The 19,277-nt window shown below is 38.9% G+C and overlaps 2 protein-coding genes and 1 long non-coding RNA gene across 5 annotated transcripts; 1 reads left to right on the top strand and 2 right to left on the bottom strand.

The window, feature by feature from the left end:
• Positions 1-1,012: 1,012 nt before the first annotated feature.
• On the top strand, positions 1,013-7,806 carry LOC108030624 (calcium channel flower). 2 transcript variants are annotated; one of them, XM_017103627.3, is made up of 5 exons: positions 1,013-1,161; positions 1,359-1,479; positions 4,163-4,370; positions 4,432-4,539; positions 7,047-7,806. In XM_017103627.3, the coding sequence occupies exons 1-5, from the start codon at positions 1,159-1,161 to the stop codon at positions 7,189-7,191; spliced, it is 585 nt and encodes a 194-aa protein (XP_016959116.2). In that variant the 5' UTR covers positions 1,013-1,158; the 3' UTR covers positions 7,192-7,806. The 2 variants fall into 2 exon arrangements, with proteins under 2 accessions (XP_016959116.2, XP_016959117.1); XM_017103628.3 differs by lacking the exon at positions 7,047-7,806 and adding an exon at positions 5,038-6,667.
• Positions 7,807-7,955: 149 nt separating this feature from the next.
• Positions 7,956-8,382, bottom strand: LOC108030540 (uncharacterized). The gene is made up of 2 exons (XM_017103432.3): positions 8,272-8,382; positions 7,956-8,206 (listed from the first exon to the last, which is right to left on the bottom strand). The coding sequence occupies exons 1-2, from the start codon at positions 8,303-8,305 to the stop codon at positions 7,956-7,958; spliced, it is 285 nt and encodes a 94-aa protein (XP_016958921.2). The 5' UTR covers positions 8,306-8,382.
• Positions 8,383-17,756: 9,374 nt separating this feature from the next.
• On the bottom strand, positions 17,757-18,456 carry LOC127010883 (uncharacterized). Of its 2 annotated transcripts, none has more exons than XR_007763749.1 (2): positions 18,265-18,456; positions 17,757-18,189 (listed from the first exon to the last, which is right to left on the bottom strand). It is a non-coding gene; the product is annotated as an uncharacterized LOC127010883 (long non-coding RNA). The 2 variants fall into 2 exon arrangements; XR_007763748.1 differs by having other exon boundaries at positions 18,272-18,456.
• Between the last annotated feature and the right edge of the window lie 821 nt (positions 18,457-19,277).

Raw genomic sequence — 19,277 nt, 5'->3', positions numbered from 1 at the left:
GAGGTAAAAATATAGCAACGACAAATAAAAGTTCTGATATCGACTTTTGTCACGAAAATTTAATATACGACCTACTAAATAAATACACGTTGTACATTTTTTACATTCGACTTCTTCATTAAAATCAAACAATTAAGCACAGGCATATTGTGCCGAATGTAAAAAAGGTTAAAAGCGTATTTATTTAGTAGATATAATCGTCATCGCTTTAACGATTTTTGTCACAAAAGTTTATATCAGAACTTTGGTTTGTTGAAGATGCGATCGCCATTATATTTTTCATCGTTAAAATGTGTTTTTGTTTAATATCAGAAGATTTGTTTTAAACATAAATCATAAAATCCATATACTTACCCAAAAATTGTAGAATTCAAGTTTCTTTTGCGGAACTGTTAATAAAAATGTATATGATCCCAAGACCTTAAAATAGACTAAACCTCTTACAACAATTTTTTGTGTTTTTATTGAATTTTTCAGCGAAAGAGTTGCCGGAACTTGAATACTATGTCGTTAAGGGTGAAAGAAATTTGCGAAAGATCGATTTCCCAGAACCGATACCCACCGACTATCGATGTGCATGAACTAGTTCTAGATTTCGATGCATCTTAATAGCGCTGTTAGAAAATCGCGGATCTAACTTTTATAGCGCTAATGGTGGCCGAATAGGGAAACTGATCGCGACGAAGGCGCCACTGTGGCCGAAGACGGAACCGCCTACTTGGATCCTTCGGTAGGTAGTTCAGGGGTTTAAAGGACATCATAAAGAGAAGGCAATCGCTTAATACATAGATAATCGCCCGAAATGAAAGGAAACTCGCCTAATTTGATTCGCATCCATTACCAAAATAAGGGTCTTCCTTGCCTTTAATTGGCTTAATTTAAAAGTTTCCCGCAATCTCTGTCAAATCCGTTGCCTTTCTCTGCCGCTGTTAGATTTCGATGCATCTTAACAGAGCTGTTAACGTGACTCTTACGCTTGCCCACGTTTGCTTACGCTTGCATACGGTGCTTACGTTTTCATACGTTTTCTTACGTTAGGCGAAAAAAAACAGCAGAACGCAAAGCACAAATTTTCCGCTCCGACGTACCTACGTAAAAAGTTCTCATAATATTGGTTCGAATTAGTTTAAGCCTTGCTAACCAGCCCAACATAAAGCCATGGTAGGTACTCCAAGTCGACGGAGGTGGATAAAGCGGTAAAATGCTGACGCGGTGATCGGTGCCTGCGGGAGTGTGTGCGAGCCGCGTTACCTGGTGTGTGTGCCCGTGTGTGCGTGTAAAAAGCGGCCGCCGCGTCACAATGCAAGTTGTGCTTCGATTTTTCCTAATTGCATTTCGATTTTTCCACTTTCCATCAGTCGTTTGCGGAAAAGATAACGGGCCTGCTGGCGCGGCCGAACCAACAGGATCCAATTGGACCGGAGCAGCCCTGGTATCTCAAATATGGAAGTCGCCTGCTGGGCATTGTGGCCGCCTTCTGTGAGTTAAAACCCTTCGTACCTGTGCTACCAGGAGTTAGGATATGTTATGCGCCAGCTAGCCCCTGGGGACCCAGGAAGAGGGGCATCCGTGACATTGGGCGGCCCAAAATATGTTGCATCGATTTTTGTGTACCACCCGTTGTTGTTGCTGTTATCTATTCGTAGGTGTAGCCGTGTGTTTCTGTTCGTCCCATTGTGTGTGTACGCACGCTCTCTGACATTGATAAAGGAAGGCAGCGAGAGCGTGAGCGCGGAGAGGGAAGCATGGAAAGGACAGCACAAAAAGGATACAGAAAAGTGTACACTGAAAGAAATATTTGGGGGGCCTTACATAAAAGTTTCGATTGAGTAAAAGCATTTCAATATTCAAAGGCATAATTTGAGCGAATATTTATACATATGTATATGTATTTCCAAAACAAGGGAACTCCAAAATGGATTGAATTTCGTACTTAAATTATTTGATGATAAACCTTTGTCCTGCGCATTCCCACTTTTCTTTGTGTACAGGAAACAGCAAGTGTGTGAGGGAGCTTTTCTGTGTCAAGTTTGGCGCTCTGTTTTTTCCATATCGAATGTAATTCTCTGTGACCATTCACTGGAAATTTGCATTGCCTTTTTGTTTTATCAGCATCCCTTGCCGCCTTCCCGCCCCTTTTATCGCTGCTTCGTATTGCGTGTTGCTTTGTTATCTGTACTCATTTAACCTTAACCCTTCAGTTGCCCACGTGTCATAACGGTAATGTTGCAAAAATGACTCAAAATCTCTTGAATAGCGAAATCAGCTATTTTTTTAGCTATCAGAATTAATTCATCCCCATCAGTTGAATGAACTTCTCAGAATTCCTAGGCTTCCTCAGCAATAAGTTAGCATCTTGCAAAGCAAATGTTTATAAATGCAAATACAGAGCTCTTTTGTTTCTTCTGAAATTTGTATAATACAGTTTTGCCTACAATAAATATAACTTTAGTACGCTACTGTATAAACCATGCTAAATTTGCAATCGATTTTAAAGAGCTGGATACTTTTCGTACTGCTTCTTGTCCTAGAAAGTTGCATGACCAAAAAAAAAATACTTTTTGAATTGCTCATTCAACCCAATGGTGACGAATTAATTATTTTTTAACCGAAAAAAAATTCTTTTATCATTTTGAACACAGCTGTATGTTGCTTACTGAATTAAATATTGTATAAAATAAACAATTTCAGCAGACTGTTATTATCGAAGATGTTTTTGTACAATTTCCCTGGAATACTTATCTCACATTCATTTAATTTTATTAAATATTTACATACGCGGTATGAAGGGGAAGAAGTTGTAGATCTGTTTATGGTCACACGTGGGTTAATCGCTCTATTTCCAGAGAAGCACAACTTTTTCCTAGCGATTTTCGTGCCCCTTACAACCGCATCTTTTGTTGGTGCATTTCCTGCCGACGCTTCTCACTTACTTAGGGAAATGGAGAAATTTCTATTGAGCAATTGTTGGGCAACAAATAAACACCGTCCACTTAAAATCAATATAAACAGTGAATGCCTCAATTAAGGGAGCCAAACTCACTCGTGCGGCTTCGCCAATGAACCGGCTGTGTTTGGTAAAATAAAACCAAAAGTCTATGATTAATAAATCATTTCATTAGCCGGCCCGTAGAGCACGACGACTTCTTCCCCCAGTTGGGTCAGTTTGTCTGGCTTTATGAACCGCAATAACCTCAAAACCCAGATCGGATTTCGCAAAAGAAGAATAATACGTACGTTAAGTTTTAAGTGACTCAAATGAAGGAACCTTTTTTTTATAAATTTATTTCTTTGGAACCAAGAATTTACCTTCCCCTCGTGATCTTCGGTAGTATTTTCTGTAGCTGCTTTTATCCAATTATCATGCCCGCACAACCATTTATTTATCTTTGAATTAAAGTCGTATGTGTTATTTTCTTTGCGTATGCTTTTATCATAGACCAAAAGCAGCTGATAAAATATTTTAATGTAATTTGCCTGTACGCCCCTACGACATCAAGTAGAACTTGGAACATTCCTTCTATGAAAGTCAACTTACAATTTGCCCAACTGTTTTAAGTGTGTTCTGACACGCTTCTGTGGCTTTCTATTGTGTTAAATTTATAAATAAAAGAGATCCGGTCGCATAAAAACGTTGAAAATGGCCCACGAATGAGTCAGCCTTGTCGATTAGATTGCGTTTCCAAATGTTTAATGGGCTAAGTGGGAGTATGCGAATAGCATTTTTGGCCGGTCTCCTGGGTCAGTGCTTCACGATAAGGAAATACGCCCTAAAAACTTGAAAACAAAACTGAAATGAAAGAAAACAATGTTTTAAAAAATGTGCAGCGTTGATTATATTTTTTTGAAACATTCCTTAGGGTTTTGGAACTCAGAGGCGAAAATATGTATATTAATTATTAGGGCTTTAAATTTAAAAATAACAAAGCAGCTTACATCTTTACACTGGGTTTATTTGTTTACTGCAATTTTGATAAACCATTATCAGCTAAAAGTAGGTAAATGGTACTATTTATTGATAGCAGAATTCCAATTATCAGGCCTGTTGATTCATAGTGACGCCTTAAACTGGCAAATATAAAAGTCCAACTGTTTCAAATTAATAATATCTTAATAATTTATAGTGACACATTGTAATTTAATTTTCCATCTCCCCTTACAGTTGCCATACTCTTCGGCCTGTGGAATGTGTTCTCCATTATCACTCTCAGCGTTACCTGCCTGGTGGCCGGCATCTTACAAATGGTGGCAGGATTTGTGGTGATGCTCCTGGAGGCTCCTTGCTGCTTCGTCTGCTTCGAGCAGGTGAACATGATCGCTGACAAGGTGGACTCCAAGCCCTTGTACTTCCGGGCAGGACTCTACATTGCGTGAGTAACGGATGAAGTTTCCAGAAAATTGTATCATTTAATAATGTTATTTCATTTATAGCATGGCTATTCCGCCCATTATCCTGTGCTTCGGGCTGGCCAGCTTATTCGGCAGTGGCCTGATCTTTGGCACTGGCGTCGTCTACGGAATGATGGCGTTAGGCAAGAAGTGAGTGGGGGGAGCTAGGCACCTAAAAAATCGCAGTAAAATTCAGAAAATCGAAGCCAAAGATGGACTTTTGAACCAGAAGGGTTAATATTCAAAAACAGCTGAGCATAATTTGTAATTGAGCCCGATAATAACACATATCAAAGATAATAGTTGGCTTTAAAGTGAAAATTCTCAAAGAGGTAAATTTTTGCACGGCTCCACATCTTTCGGATCATTAAAAATGTTGTGCGTGCCAGCATGTTTTAATGTTCAAAAATTACGAATCTGAAACATCTACGAATCTTCTTCAGATTACACTTCCCTAAGCGATTTTCTGTATTTTAATGCGATTTCTAGCTATAGCGAGGGTTATTCTAGTTGCTAAGCAAGCGGAGGAAAGAGCATTTCCAGTTAGCCATGCTAAGCCATTTTTGCTAATCGAAACCAACTGTTTTCTCTATATTCCCATGATGTGCTTGCCACTGTGAAAACGCTTAAATATAAACTAACACGTAGAGCTTCTCGGGAGGACATGGCCGCCGCTGCCACATCGCCCACACAGATGGCCGGCAGTCAGGCGGGCGGTCAGATGCAGATGGGCGGCGATCAGCATATCACACTCATGGAAGATCCCGACGTCTGGCGCCCCACATAAATTCCTAGCCGCGCGATTAGTAACTGCCAAACAACTCTCACACCCTCAGATACAGATACATTAACAGAAGAAGATAAACAGCCAGACACTCAGATACACCCACACTGAAAACACAGCACTAGAAATGCAATTGAAGCCACAGTTGATCGAGTAACAAATATTTTCCGGCGCCTGGTTTTTAGTGTTCGTTCCAAGGAAAAAGTAACTAGGAGAAAACAAAACAATGTAGGGCATCGAGAATAGAATACAGAACACCCCACCAATTACAAGAAGAAATTGAGCGAAATTCTCATTATTGTTGAACCGAGAGTGTTAGTAATCAAAGTGTTTTTTGGGGCAATGCACTTCCGGCATTCGTCCCTTTTGCATGTCATTCGTATCCGTATTCGTACTCGTATTCAAATTTTTTAGTGTCCTTCGTCGAGCGGTTGGTGTTGTTGAAAACTACAGTTAAATATATTATACGCATAGAGAACCTACTGATAACAATAACGTAATTCACATGTCGAGCTGCAGTAAGCATATATTTTTAGTGAGAAACTATATTGAGAGCTAACCGAATGCAAGAGAAACCTATGAGTAAACCACAGCTTCCACACCACACTCTCTCACACAGCTAGCGCTTATCGAAGAGCCACTGATGATATGGACAAGTGAATGTCGAGAACCTAGAGCAATATGTACAACTCAGAAGTATTAACTTTATATGCTTTGCTTCGATGTAAACCATACAATTAAATGTTAAACGTTGTTTGAGGATCGACTTGCTCGCAGGATAGTCACAAATTGAAATTGAACATAATCAGCATACAGATAGAGTATATATACAACAAGTTGAGGATTTGCCAGCTATATTTTTTAAATGTTGTAACGAAACGTGTCCATTTCAATTTGAAGCATTCTTAGACTTTTTCATTTTAGACAATCACTCGGTTTATAGGTTTTTTCGGGTTTCGTATGATTTCTTGTTTGCTAGAGATATGTGCTTTGTTTTTCGTATTATAAGTTACTATAAGTATTTATTCCAATCGTTTTAACTTTGAAAGTCTGAGGAAAAGCGTTTTAAATTATTTGTATTGTTGCCTATTGGCTTCCTTACCGCAAGAAGCATTCCAAAATCTGTTTACGCTTAAGTTACTGTCATTCTTATTTAGCATAACTTTAAGTAGGCATTATTTGAAAAATACTCGCGAGAACTTGTTATCATAATAGCCTTCGGCAGCAACAGAGAATCTCACCTGAAGTAGTGGAATGAAACGTAATAAATTTGTTGAATTTGTTAATCAATGAACGCAACACTAAAAATGGAATCAAGTAAAATATTTCGTTAGCGATTGCACGCGCATGCATCAAGTATCAATTACTTTGTACATGCCACATGAAAACTGTCCAAAACCTGCCGTTTAAGCCAAGTACAACCAACGGCGGCCAACAGCGATAAATAACCAAATACTCGTTAATAACTTTGCTGCGTCCAAGAGATCACCAAAGGCAAATACATTTTGAGCTTCCATATTGTAGTTCCTAAAATTGTATATTTTTTGTAGACTTTCCATGTAGAATATTTTGCGTAGTCCCAAACTTAAGAAGTACTCTAAATTTTGTACACCACAATTTAAATAGATTAGATAAAATCCCGTAGACCCTGGCATTTTGTACATTTCATACTGTAATTTATGCTGCTTTAGTTTTTTTTGTTGGTTTGTCACTGGTTCGTGCCACAGTATGGACTCTGGCTGTCTTTCGTTCCTCGATTCTATGTAGGAAAATCACAGTTTTCAGTTGAGCACTTGTAAACCCTATTATTTCGTATGCTAGTTGTGCCAATTACACTTCAAAATCTAAAAGTTTCTTTAATTCTTCCCAACAGAGCGTCCGCTGAAGATATGCGGGCAGTTGCTCAACAGACCTTCGGTGGAAACACGCCCTCCCAGACCAACGACCGAGCGGGGATCGTGAACAATGCCCAGCCCTTCTCCTTCACCGGTGCCGTGGGCACAGACAGCAATGTGTGATCCAGGAGCTAGCTGAGCGGGATACCGGAGATTCGGGGAGCTGGGTGTGCCGTGAGAAAACAAGACTCAAACGCAACATTTGAAGGCAAACCTAACCAAGAGAACATCAGCAGGCAATCTACATAATCATGTGCAATTTCAAATTGTTCAATAACCAACGCAATGGAATCACAAGTGTTTTTAATCCGATTAGCTCTGATCTCCTTCTAGAGCAATCCAAATTATTGAATCAGACGTCCCCCGCAACGAAACCTATCATTCAGTTAAGAAATCAAGTTTGTATTAAATGTATGTAAATGTTTACTGGGTTAAAAGGCGTGTTTCGTTTCCTATATCCTGTCAATTGTGTTGCCTGTGTCCCATCATTCCAAAATGTTTGGTTTCAACTAAGTAGAAATTGCAAATAAATTATTGAACGACATCACTAGCGAGGTGAGAAATCATGTAAAATTTATGTTTAGTCATAGTTTAAATATACCTTAAATATATTTAAATGCATAATACTAAAATGTTTAAATTAATGCAAATAAAACTATAAATATTGTATGTAAACCATATTAAAATTGAATTATACATACTTTAAATTATGTTAAATAAAATTAATTATACAAATCATCGTTGTATTTGTCATCGGAGATATCGGGTGTGCTTTTTGGATGATTTAACAACTTGAGAATTTTTTCGTTAGTACATTTTATTATTTAAACTTTTCACCAGAAAAACAAATACTACTTATAAAAACAAATTTTGTACAAATTGTATGATTAGGCTTCAGTGGAACCGCTTTCAATACTTTTTGAGGAAGCTGGTTGATATTCGATGGACTCAGAGATGGTTATGTCGGATCCTTCGCTTCCACTATCGTCCTGCCCGTCCCTAGCCTCCTGCAGGTCATTTGCAGACTCATCGGAATCCTCTGAGAACTCCCAACGGAAGCGCCGATCGCTGATGCCATCGCTGTCCTGGTTCACAGCTTCGGAGGAGAGACTTACGGCGATCACCATGGCGAGGACACCTGAATGGAAAGATCGTAGTTACATGAGTTGTTATCCTTCCCCTGGCTGTCTCCTCCAAACTCACCGAAGAACAGGAAGAAAACCTTGTTGGACTGCATATTTGATGGTTGCTAATAGCTTGAGATGCTTTCGATGCTAATTGAGCTCCTGGCCCAAGCTTATATACCCAAATTTTGGCAAGTGCCTTCCGATTCGTCTGACCCAACAGGCGGTGTTTGACTACTTCAAGATCAACGGATCGGCCTACAATTCTATATAAAAACAACTAACTAAATATTAGCATAGCTATTGAGTTTAAGGTTTCTTCAGAGTGATCAAGGTCAGCTTTTCGGGAGGCGCTTGGGAATTTCGAGAGGTAGAACAAAGTTTTAAGGCCGTAACGGGCTTGACTAATTTATAAACAAATTAACATAGATATAGGTATACTAATTGGGACACCTAAGTCGTATTCTTATATTCAGAATGACTTCGGGTGTCTTTGTTTTCTAAAAAAATAAAATACAAACTTTATTTTACATTTTGAAGGATTTGTTTTTAATGTTTTTAAAAAAATGAACAGTACTATAGTTATCTGCAGATAACCAACTTCAAAAATTATTGCTTTTAGGTTCAACTGACCATTATAATTAATATTTCGTATATTCAAGTAGAATTTTTTTTAGCAATTATACATGTTTTTGAACAAAATTAAAATTTACTGAGCTGATAGCGTCATCAAAAGAAGGTGCATGGGAATTAAAAAAAAAAGTGTATTTGTTTGAGAGTGTTCGGCTACGACAATTTTTAACCTTTTTTTTCTGAAGCAAGAATTTTAAACAATATAATCTTTGTTATTTTATTTCCCGCCATAAAAATGTATGGCGGTCAGATCGTTCCCTTGAATTCGAAACAAAAGTGCAGCCTGAAAGTATGCAACGCTTCGATAAAACAGGCGAATTTAATAGAGGCCGGGCGAATTCGAAAGAAGAAGAAAGCTGAGCGAATTCAAAGGATACTTGATAATCATAGCATACTTCTTAGCGCTTCGTTAAATTTAAGATTTAATCTTAATTTAAAGAGCATAACTTTGGGCAATAACTCTTTCAACATTTCAAAAACTGAGAAAAAAAGGTATTTAATTATTATAAAATAATTTGTGGTCATAGAATACTAAAAATTGTAATTTTGTAACATTCATCGATTTTTATAAACGTTTTAAAGCAAAATAAAGACATCTACAATTCTTAAATTTGTAACCGTTTTAACATGATTCTTAGCGGGGTAAAACCAAAAATGTATCATATCTCATAACTCATAAGTATCCATTCTTAGAGTCGATTTTTTTTGGTTTTATATTCTATTGTTCCAGGATGTCTCGTACTTGGAAAATGTTAAGGCTAAATGGTAATTTAAGGTAATGCATATAAGCGTAACTATTCTGGCATAATAAATATGGGTGAAAAAAGAAGCTCCTGCTCCAGTCCATAACAATTATGTTAGATGGATTTACTGAATTGAAAAATCCGTTTATCAACCATTTAAGGATTGTCTATTTTTCTGGGGTTTCGAGTTCAAAAATTTCAATGTTGATATTGATCCGTTTGGATGAAGAGGATCCTCAATTGATTGAGCCCACATAAGTTGAGCATCTGTCTAGACATCCTTTTTAAGAAATGCCTGGGGATCTTACCTTTTTACGTAACTCAATGTAGCAGAAAATCCCTTGGTCTTCGCCATTGTATCTCAGCAATCGATCGTGAGTTGCCTTTGGGGCAAAGTATCGATTACGCAATTCGATTGAGCAGGCAAAGTAGTTCGCTGGCGGAAGATGTGGGTCAAGTGTTTGGGCAGAGGGTAGATTTCGGATGAAGAGACTCCAGATACAGATAGTCCCACATCGCAAATAGGGAACCCAGCGAAACGCTTTCAAGATACCGAATTTTCTCTGGCTAAAGCGCCGCAGGACAGGACTCTGCGCTGACAGCTCAATCTGTGGAGTGTGAAGGCCTTTCTCGGCTCGCAGCGTGAATTTTGAAATGGTCCGGTTTTCGGGATGCCTGCTGCTTAACATATTAGCACCAGGACATCAAAAGGACAGCTGAAAGTGTCAACAGTTCTTGCCAATCGAAGACGGCGAGTTGACAGACGAAAGTCTGTCCCAAAGCCAGCATGAAATTTGTACTAAAGTTGGCAGTAGGATGCCGACTTCCCGCAGGATTTCCAGCTGTTTTTGGGCGGCATTTATTCAATTCGCCATGCCTTTTTTTCTATTTTCTCCAGTGTATCTTTTCCGCCAAATGGGATTAATTTGAGATTTTTTAAACAGAGTAGTAGTGTGCAGTCGTCTTAAGACTTTGCTTCCGCTTTTTCCCTCCGGCCTGCCAAATGGCATTGTGCTCGGGATCCGCTGCTCCTTTTTCCTGGCTAATCTCTACTGCTCACATCTCGGCCAGCTGCTCCGCACCGTTTGCCTTTTGTGGCTTGACCATTCCGCTTTGTACTCCGCCTGCAACTTCAAAGGACGCACGTCCTTTGTCCTTTTTGTCCGTTCATTTGCTTAAACGCATCTTATCCTGTTAAAATGTGCGCCCCGGCTTTCCGTTTCGCTGGAAAATTGATCTTTTTTGCAAATTTCCTCCTCGGCTCCTGGTCTTCTCCTCTTTTCAGGACGCTCTCGAGTGCACACTAATTGAGATTTTCCTCCTTTTGCATTTTTATTGCGGGTAATGCAATACACGAGTTCCGCCTTCATGTCGACGACAATGGTTTTGCCTGTTCTGAAGAAAACTTTTTGGAAAACCATTTCGAGAACTAATCGGGTATTGTAAGGTGTTTTTTGGGTGGGGGCTACTATGTATTAAATACTTCTTTTTAAAGAAGGTACTGTTTAATGGATATTTCTTATAAATTCAAATAAATTGCATTGTTCTCCTGTAAACGAGTAGTCGGAGATAGTTTTTTGTGCAAAGAGAAACAAGGCTAGAAACCAATATAATTATTATTCGATAAAAACCTCAAGTTAATAACTACAGCAAAGAAAAGTTTGACATAATAATTAAAAGAAATTTGAATTATCTATCATGCAAGTTATTAAAACCTTAAAATATATTAATAAAACTAAACAATGAACCCACCTATTCCACACCTGAGCGAATCACCAACAAAAATGTAAAAATTAAAACGGCTGAGCGGACCATAAAATTTCTGTTTGCCCAATTAGATGTTCTAAAAGCCATAAAATTATTATTATATTGTTTGGTGGCTTTCAGATGTCCCCATCCACCCACTATTTTTAATTCCGACTCCAATTTGAGTTCCATTTACATGTTCATGGCACACGCAGCGCATTCGTAACAATATTTCATCAAAAATTCAAAGCACCTCCCCCTGAAAAACATGATTATTAATTAAAATTCCCAAATCAAAATTAAATTACGAGTAAGGCACAATAAAAAACAAGAAACATGAATAAATTCCCCCAACAGAAATATATATTTTTGTTGATTGGGTCGAGGTTGGGGAGCGATGTTGGCAGCCTGTCGCCAGCGGCTTCCGCCGCCCGACTTCTAGGAATTTCTGTAGCGGCGAAATGTGCTCGGAAAATGCATATATTATATACAAATTAAATTATGCATAATTTCCCTGTTTTCCTCTTTGTCTTCTGATTTTGTTGCCCGCTGCATTTAAACAAAAGTAGCGTAGGGCACCCAACACCAAAGCCATAAAACTGTCATAAGGCGCTGCCAACGAAATCGAGAGGAGGCGTCCTCAGGAATCGGGAATTATGGTCTTTTGGGGACCCATGTGCGACAAAGAAATACCTCGATACTTCAGAGGGGTTAGAAAAAATGGAAGGCGTGTGTTTCCTGGGGCGCCACACTGAACTGCTCGATAAACGAAAGCCGGTCTTTGTACTTTCAGTGTGATAGAATCGTATAATACACGAACATATTTTTAAAATTAAAATAAAAATAGGTAAAATATTTTATTCCTATTATTATGTTACTTTTCAGCATCAAGTAAACTTTTCATTTTGTAGAATCTAATACTTGAAGAAATTTATTACAAGATATCCAGATTATTGTATGCTTCAGTCTTGAAAATGTAATATTTTTAAAGTATTGTTAATATTAATTTATTATATTTCCCTTTTATCAATTGTATATCTATACTAAGATTCTGGTAATATTTAATTTTGCAATGTTGCAGCATTTCCAATAACAATTTCCATTAGAACCCAAGCTCTGCTCGCCAGTGTAATCAAATTTCCATAAATTCTAAATGTTTTTGTGCTCTATTAGCGTATAACATTGTCATAACCTTCCGCCAGGCGCCCTATCCGCAGGCCGGGATCCAGTCCAAACCCATTCCCAATCCGAATCCCAATCCAATCCCATCCCCATGCCCACCCGATCAACAGGTAGAATCTGATTTTACATGCGGCAGAAGGACCGCCGACCTCAGCGGGGATAATGCTCATTTTCATTCGGTTTCGTTGGAAAATTGTGTCTGACGTTGGCGCAAAGTGCCCGGGGCATAGTTTTCCCCATTTTCCATATTTACCTTCGCTCGGTGCGCGTGGCGCGATTTAAATTATGATGACGCCAAGGCGCCTCCTCGAAGTGCTGGTGGGCCTTCATTTCCATCCCGTTTCCATTTAATATTTGAGGGCACTCGGAAAAAACAACACTCGTTTTAAAACTTTAAAAATATAATAATAGCGTACTTAAGATAGTGTATATTAAGTCGAACAAAAATTAATGGAATATTTATATTATTTGTGGGATGTTTGCAAGGGGATTTTGTTGATTAGACACCGAGCAGAATAATATTTTTTACCATGAATGCTAAATCGAATCCAGGATATACTTCCTTGAATTAAAAATGTTATAATAATTATTAGAGTAATTATAAATTAGTAAATACATATAAAATATAAGGACTTACACCTAAATATTCCTTTTAAAAAATCTTTCTTGCTGGCCCTGGTATCCAAAATATATATTAGAAAATAAAAAGTTTTCCCTGTTAAATGAAGCTAGCCTAAGCCCGTTTTTTGTAGTGTTCTTTGTGCGGGGAACAGGAAGGGATAACCGCGCTGGCCGGCGCTTCCACGGAACTATAAATTTTCCAGCTCATGATTACGCCGGGAGAAATATTAATTGGTCAGGAGCTGCAGCAGGAGCAGCTGCCGCCTAATCTTATCAAATATTTGACAATAACCCAATTAGTAACCACCTACAGGAGGATCGAGGAAGGGACATCGGGACGACAAACAAACATTGCGCAAAAAGAAGACCTTTTGGACCTTATTTTTTCGAGAAATGCTACCAGGGAAGCTGACAGGCAGTAAGACATCAGCAGCCTTAGATGCAGCTGCCAATCTGGGACAAAGATGTCAGGTCGGAGTCAAAAGCGGTGCTCGCGTCAACCATAAAACCAGCCGACCTGCACAAAGAGATAAACTGAAGAAAGGACCGCCCCTGGCGGGGACATCTTTGCAGGACCCTCGGCAGGCGGGCAGAGCCTCTAATTTGAGAAACTTGCCTACAGTTTAGAGGAACAACGGGCAGTCCCCTGCCCGTGACATTTGAGATTTCGCAGTAGATGATTTCCAATGCTGGACATTGTCTGTTCCGAATTCTAAGGAGCCTCGATCCGTCGACTGCGTGTCGTGTGCATGAAAAAAGCGCAATTGAAAGCCACAAAGGACTACGAAAATTTGCCATAATCATGGCATTTTGTTCGCCCGCCCTTTGTCTTTCCAAGCATTCTTCTCGCTGGAAGATCCTTTTGCCTCACGATATAATCGCTGTAATGTTGCATCTTTATCGGAGTTAGGGCCCTGATATCGGAGAATGGAGGAACGACGGCGGATGATGACTTTGTTGTTGATATTGTTTGGGGGATTGTTCTTTTGATGTCTTTTTTAGGAACAAACTGCTGTCTGCTGGGTTGTTTTCCGGCATGACACTAATCTTTTTACAGTTCTATGCAGTCTTTGCGTATATTAACAGATAATAAAAGTCTTGGAATTTGCAAAGATATTTTAAAGATTTAATACAACTTGCTGTCTTAATGTTTATATATATTCTAAAATTACACATTTTATTCTGTTTACATTTATTACAAAAACAGGTTTTTAATTAACATTCCAGAAAGTTTGATCTTTGGGATGCGTGGAACCCCCAATATACTTAATTTAACCCCCATTTGCCTATATTAACAAATAAAGTCTAGGAACTTGCAAAGATATTTTAAAGATTTAATACAGCATGCTGTCTTAATGTATATATATATTACAAAAACAGTTTTTTAATTAACATTCCAGAAAGTTCGGTCTTTGTGATGCGTGGAACCCCCAATATACTTAATTTAACCCCCACAATTGATCCAATGAACCCCAGAGAACTAAAACTACTCTGGCATCCCTAAATATTCTTATACTCCCTCCCACCACTCCACGCAAATGCAGACCCAATTAAAATTAATTTTATTCAATCCGAAATCAAGTCCCAGCAGTGTCTTTTCAATTTCTTGCATTTCTTTGTTCGCTCGCTTAAGGAGCGATTATTTAATCTGGAGCTATTAATGCCGTGGGGTCCTGGCAATGGGAGAACTCGCCCGTATCCTTGGGCTTCTGCTGTGCCCGGAATGCGAATCCAGTTAGTCAATGCTTATTGATGTTTAGTTGCTGCTGCCGAGCTACGCGGTATTATTTCACTTGCGTTTCCGCTTTTGGCTTTGTTTACTTTTTCGCTTGGCCCCAGACAAAAGCCCCCCTAAGATCCCCATTTCCATCCCCAGCCGAGTCCCCTCCCCATCCCCAATAAACCGAACAAGCCGCACTATGTTTTGGCATTTGGGTTGCTTGTTTTTCCGATGTCTCTCGCCTTTTTTCCTCGCTTGCTTTCGTTTTCCTCCTGACTCCGGCGAGTCCCTTGACAATGCAATAAATTGCGCAAAAATTGGAAAAATAGAATTTTAGCCGCACCACCATTTCCAATAACAGTGGCAACAGCCAATACAGTTGGCCTTGGGATTAACTTGGGCTATAAATATAATTCAATTTGAAGATATTTCTTTTTGTAGTAAAAACAACATTTTGAAGTGCTCCTTTGTGCCTTTATAATGAACTGAAGGTAGTCCAAAAACTTGATCTGAAACTTATAATATCTGGCTCTATTTTTGAATACGATCCACATATCATATCTATTATATGCTTTCATATAATATCATTTTTAAAACAACAAATTAATTTGGAATGTGATTTTGTTTGTTTTCAGGCTACGGAACTCCACACAAGAGGCTTGACTGTACTCAAAGAGGAAAGCTCCTCTGGCTTTCACGCAATATATCCACCTCAGCTCCCCTTGTCCACCCACCTCCCTCCCTCTGCGGAAATCAAGTGCTAAGCTTCCCACAACGCAATCAATTGATTTCTATTGTTTTGTTAAAATGTCGTGCCGGGTCCCCGACTTCCCTCCATCCCCGAAAAGGGAAAAACCCCCTACCAATATTTCTGTTCTATTTGAGCTTTCATTTGTTGTCGTTCGCCCCTTCCATGCTGTGGCATTTTTATAAATTGCTTTGTTGTGGTCTTTATTGAAATTTTTGAGGTTACTTTTGTGATTGTTGCTCCCATTCCGATACAAAATAGCGAGAGCAGGACCAACAAAAACAACTTATAAATAAAACTGTCTATTATTTTGGTTTATTTGTTGATTTTACATTTGGCGTCCGTCGCACTTTTTGCATGTCTATTTTACTTTGCGCTCGCCCAGTATATTTTTGGGTCCTTTTTGGGTCGAAATATTCATGAGTTACGTATTGGGTTTTCATGGGTAAATGAAAAACGTTCTTTTGGGGATTTATGGTAGCGACTTTTTTCACGGCGAAACTTTCAATGGCTTGATAATTTATAGTTTCGGATATTCTGCCAAAGGGATTCTTTATTTTTATTCATGTATTTTTTGGTGGGCGAGAATCGAAACATCGAATCTGTTGTAAAAGGTTGCATTTTTTTGGGTTCAATTTAACAGGACATAAATGGGCAGGAGACGGAAAAAATAGGAGGTCTTTGTGAGAATGAAATTCATATTGATTGTAGGATAACGCGACCAACTGTATTTTTATTAAATGTAACCAAGTTATTGGTATTTATAAAGTTATTAATTGGTATTAAATTGCGGAATTCAATCAATTAGGGAGTGATTATATTCTTTGATCCTAAAATTATTTATCTCTACTGGCAGGAGCACAACAAAAACTGAATAGCAGACAAAATTGTAGATGACTTATATGCATCCAACCCTTAGGACTACCTTATATCTAAAAATATCTTACATTTGCTAAATGAAAACCGATTTTTTTAGCATGTAACCATATGTTTTTGTTTTCTAGTGTATTGATAGTAACAATAATAATCGTTTAAAGAAATTATGCTCTAATATAAAGCACGGAATATAGAAACATTTGGTGACAGATGTGACTGAATGTGGGAATATTTATTTAGCTATTATTTTATTTTGTTGGTATCTGAATCTTCTCATCAAGGTCCTCCAATATTTCTGCCCGCATCACCTGTTGAGAAGATCCAAAGCATTCACAGACCCCATCCTGAATCCTACAGCTGTCCTCGCCTGTGACTCAACGATCATATGTGAGTCACCAAAGCAAAACCACTCCGAACCATAAACTATCCACCAACGATGTCAGGCCACAGATTTCTATCTCAGGCGAACCCTAAAATCCATTAGATTTCTTTTGACAGGCGCGCGTTTATTAATACCAAAATTTTATGATTCGTAAGGGGAATAAAGGAATCGGTTCTCCGACGATAAGCATCATCAAGCCAGGGAAAGGGTACTACAAGGAATTAAGGTTTCATTCTTATGTAGGTTTACCTGGAACCACAAATATGACAGAGGTCGGGTGGCGGGACATCTGTTAGGGGCTGCACCTGTTGATAGGGCTGCTAATTTTATTTGCCGGCCATAAAAACTTTTTCCATTTAGTTTCGGTGTGAGCGGGGCAAATTAGTCGATGATTTGTTCAAAATGTTGGACCAAACTACTTTCGGTGAACTCTGGAGCTGATCCTTAACTCTGCAGCCTTGGGGCTTCATCAAATGAAGTGTGAATGGGCAAAACTTTGCCGGAGGCCAAAAAGTAATCAAAATGAAAGTAAATAATAATAATAAAAAAGGCAAGGCAAACACTGCCTGACGGGCATCCTTACTGCCTGATTGTGTTAAATGTTCTTGTCCATTTGGCTTGATAGACAGCTGAGAATGAAATCAATGCCACAATCTAAGTCTAAGCCTTTGCCTCGTCCCCATTTGCCCGGCTTCCCGAAGGATCCGTCCTTAAAGGATGCAGCCAGCCGGGCGTACGCATGTTGTTTATTTTTGTTTGCCCCAGGCATTTTATTATCCTTTCTTGTGTGGGAGAAAGAATAGCTGAGCGTGTAAGTACACAGAGAAAAATATATGAGAACGGATCTCTGTTTAATAAAGAGATAAGAAGGGAAGAGATATATTGATTGGTGAATTCCTAACCTAAAATTAAATTTGTTATACAAGGCTAATATATATTTAACCTGGAATAGTCTGCAGATAAATATACATAAGTTGATTAATTTACGTTAACTTATGATCCTAAAAAGTATGAAGATAACTACCACTTCTGTTTCTCTCACTGCATGAGTATTTTGATAAACATGAACCCTTCTGATTTGTTGCTAGGCCCTTTCGCCTCGAGTTAGAATGTCCTGTGGATTGATTGAATCTAGGCCTGGTCAGCATCGTCTTGGAAATTTGATTTCAGGTTAAACGCAATTAAATTTTGCCTCTGGGTTTGATTTGATTTTCCCTCGGCTGCCTGATCCTTGCCTTGTTTATGGTTCAGAAAATTGAAATTTTATGCATTTCCCCTCCCCAAAACCCAGTTTTATTTTGTCGGCCCTGTTGTTGCTCTGCGAAGCTCCATCCAGATGCGGTCAACTGTCGAAAGGATTTGGAAATTTGTTGAAATTTGGTTTTTGTGGGTGCCGTGCCAGGCGTTGATTAATTGATTACATATTACCGAAGATGCTAGGACACACGTTCGAATGGAAATGTTTTCGGGTTGCCTTTGACTTGTGCTAATTAGTTTTTGAGGTTTCATTCCGACTGGTCGCTGTCAAGTGGCGTTAGTTTTCAAAGTTTGCTGGTGCTTTCAATTCATTTAAATGGGCTTAGAGTACTTGTCTCTTTTAGGAGACGTCTCGTTAAAACTTTTGAAATGCTTCCTGAAGCATGCTTGGTTCCGCATTTTCTGGAATATTTTTAAGTTCAACCGCAATATAAACGTATTACATTCCTTTAACCTGTTCTTCAACGTAGATGTATTTTTGGTAGATTTTTTGGAAAACAGGTATAGGCGCTGACTGCCGACCTATTGTTTTATAGCTTCAAGTGCGCTACAGGAATTTTCCACTTGAAATGCCAACATCCGTATTGCATCCTGCAATTTCCCCTGATCAGAATTTATTACCGAGTTCCGTGCCAAAAGGCATGAAGTGCCCCAATATGAAGTTCAAGGGCTCCCGACGACGGGACTAAATAAGAATAAAACAAAAATCCTTTGGCGCATTTCGGGCTCACTTGGCGGCCAAAACGAAAATTCAAAAATGTATTTTACACTTTCCCAGCATGATCCCCCCAACAAAATAAAAAGAAATCAGAAACCGGCTAAGCGCCAAAAGCTGTAAGGAAATAGTGTCTGGCCAAGTCAACAAGCGGGAAGCGTTATCCTTGGAGAGGCACAGTGCGAAAAAGCGGCGGACATGAGAGACGGGCACATAAAATTCAATAAAACGCATATTTGGCTGTCATTTGTTCCGAGTTTTGGGCGCCAAAGTGCCACAAAATTCGCCACAGAGGCAAACAGAAAGTGGCGCTAAAGTTGCTGAAGAAAGGAGGAGAAAAACTGGATGCCGAGCGACTGGGGAGCAACTGGGAGATAGACAGTTGAAATGTACGTAAGGCAGTCATAAGTAAGAGTAAGGCGCGAATCATAGGGTATAAGGGGTATATATGGACCAACAATG

This window comes from Drosophila biarmipes, chromosome 3L (assembly GCF_025231255.1).
Source record: "Drosophila biarmipes strain raj3 chromosome 3L, RU_DBia_V1.1, whole genome shotgun sequence".
Lineage (NCBI taxonomy): Eukaryota > Metazoa > Arthropoda > Insecta > Diptera > Drosophilidae > Drosophila > Drosophila biarmipes.
The sequence above is the reverse complement of the archived record's forward strand: the minus strand, read 5'-3'. Positions and strand labels throughout refer to the sequence as shown.

Excerpts from the sequence above, each read along its gene's own strand:
- LOC108030624 (XM_017103627.3), top strand. Across the intron at positions 1,480-4,162 it reads GGGCATTGTGGCCGCCTTCT|TTGCCATACTCTTCGGCCTG; the intron begins GTGAGTTAAAAC and ends CTCCCCTTACAG. Across the intron at positions 4,371-4,431 it reads CGGGCAGGACTCTACATTGC|CATGGCTATTCCGCCCATTA; the intron begins GTGAGTAACGGA and ends TTTCATTTATAG.
- LOC108030540 (XM_017103432.3), bottom strand. The coding sequence starts at position 8,305 with ATGCAGTCCAACAAGGTTTTCTTCCTGTTCTTCG. Across the intron at positions 8,207-8,271 it reads GGTTTTCTTCCTGTTCTTCG|GTGTCCTCGCCATGGTGATC; the intron begins GTGAGTTTGGAG and ends CTTTCCATTCAG.